Source organism: Austrofundulus limnaeus, unplaced genomic scaffold (assembly GCF_001266775.1).
Source record: "Austrofundulus limnaeus strain Quisiro unplaced genomic scaffold, Austrofundulus_limnaeus-1.0 Scaffold1, whole genome shotgun sequence".
Lineage (NCBI taxonomy): Eukaryota > Metazoa > Chordata > Actinopteri > Cyprinodontiformes > Rivulidae > Austrofundulus > Austrofundulus limnaeus.
Window position 1 is genome coordinate 13523 of NW_013952403.1, and position 1622 is coordinate 15144.

The 1622-nt window shown below is 46.7% G+C and overlaps 1 protein-coding gene across 2 annotated transcripts in view; it reads right to left on the reverse strand.

The window, feature by feature from the left end:
- Positions 1 to 6: 6 nt before the first annotated feature.
- Positions 7 to 1622, reverse strand: part of si:dkey-199f5.8 (beta-1,4-galactosyltransferase 3) — a gene marked incomplete in the record, with an annotated part of 33017 nt that continues 31401 nt past the window's right edge. For both annotated transcript variants that reach the window (XM_014003667.1, XM_014003674.1), the window contains 1 exon segment: positions 7 to 339. In XM_014003667.1, the coding sequence (XP_013859121.1) occupies positions 120 to 339 (220 nt within the window).

Here is a 1622-nt window from a genome sequence, read left to right on the forward strand (position 1 = left end):
GGCTCCTTCAGGAGGCGGAGCCACCGTGAGACGTCTCACAGCGGCTCCTTCAGGAGGCGGAGCCTCCGTGAGACGTCTCACAGGGGCTCCTTCAGGAGGCGGAGCCTCCGTGAGACGTCTCAGACTTTAGCTGATGAGTTGTCCGCAGGTTTCTCTGCAGGTTTCTCCTCAGCTCTGGGGGCAGGCGGGGGCGTGGCGGGGTGCAGACCGGACTCGGTGCCGATGTTGACGGTGATGTTGGTGTAGAGGGGCAGGTAGTCCCTGGAGACCACCTCGTACTCCACCGTGTTCATCCCGTCCGTCTTCCAGGTCTGACGAGTCTTGGCCAGCATGTTGAACCTGAGGACCCAGAACAGTTCCTTTAATGGTCTGTCAGAACCAGGACCAGGACCAGGACCAGCCTGAGCCTGGTCTGTGCTGAGTCAGCATTAATCACTGCTGTGTTTAAATAAAGTTCCTGCTGTAGGTTTTATTTTAGCTTCATCAGAGCTCAGGTTTTACCTGATCAAACAGGATTTAAAAACTAAAGTTTCTGCTTCTGAATCAGGAACCAATGTGTAAACTGTAACGGGTCATGTGACTCCACAGGGTTCAATCTGTCTGAACTCCTCAGGTTAGGAGTGACCTTTGACCCTTCCAGAGCTGTGAGGATGTGAAGTTTCTGGTGTAGTTGTGTTAGTAGGGCTGGGGTAAAAAAAAAAAGATTTAATAGATCTTGTATTGATTTCATTTAAATTTGGGAGAATGACAGATGCCATGGTGGAGGTTTCATCTTGTGAATCCATGCTGCTCAGACTGGGACAACAGGACTGAAGGGCAGGAGAGGAAAGTCTACAGGACACGGTTTGGTCTAATAGAGGATGACATTCAGCATTCAGACTGTGCATTTAAATATCCTATATGCCACGGACATCCTGTCCAGCACTTGATGCCACAACCAACACTTTCTGTTCACGGTCAACACAGTGTTAGCGAAAGATATTTTCACCCGACAATGACTCTTAATGATCTCCACAGTACAGAATTATCATATTACATGAACCAACATTAACACAGGAGACGTTCAGGTCCAGCCAAGTGGAAAAAAATCACTCCAAAGTGGATTAAAGCCATAAAAACAAGGAAAGTTTACCTAATCTCCCTCTGGGATCAATAAAGTATTTTTGAATTGAATTGAATTGAAAGACGTTCCTGTTTATGGTTCCAGAATTTAGCCTTTTTCACTATTCCTTGGCTGCTTGTTCTGTGAATTTTTCACGTGGAGATGTGACACTTATATTGTTGGAAAGAGCAGAGTCTGGGCTTTAAACTGATGGGCTACTTGTATGGTTTGGATCGTTTTCCCCAACGTTAGTGAACTGAAAACGTAATGATTATCAGGCGGAGGTTCTGCTACTCTCTCTTCTCGAGGGGAGGAGGGCGGGGGCGCGGTCCTCACTCGGCTTTAGTCTACGCTGTAATATACACTCTGCTATGATCTACTGCTGTCACCTCCTCATCATGAGGAAAAAGGAGAAAAACTAACTACTCGATCGTACCTGCTGTTTAGTGGACACAACAGCACACAACAGAACTCAACATTTTATACCAGTAGATCACAGATGCTTTAACTTTTGTGGCTT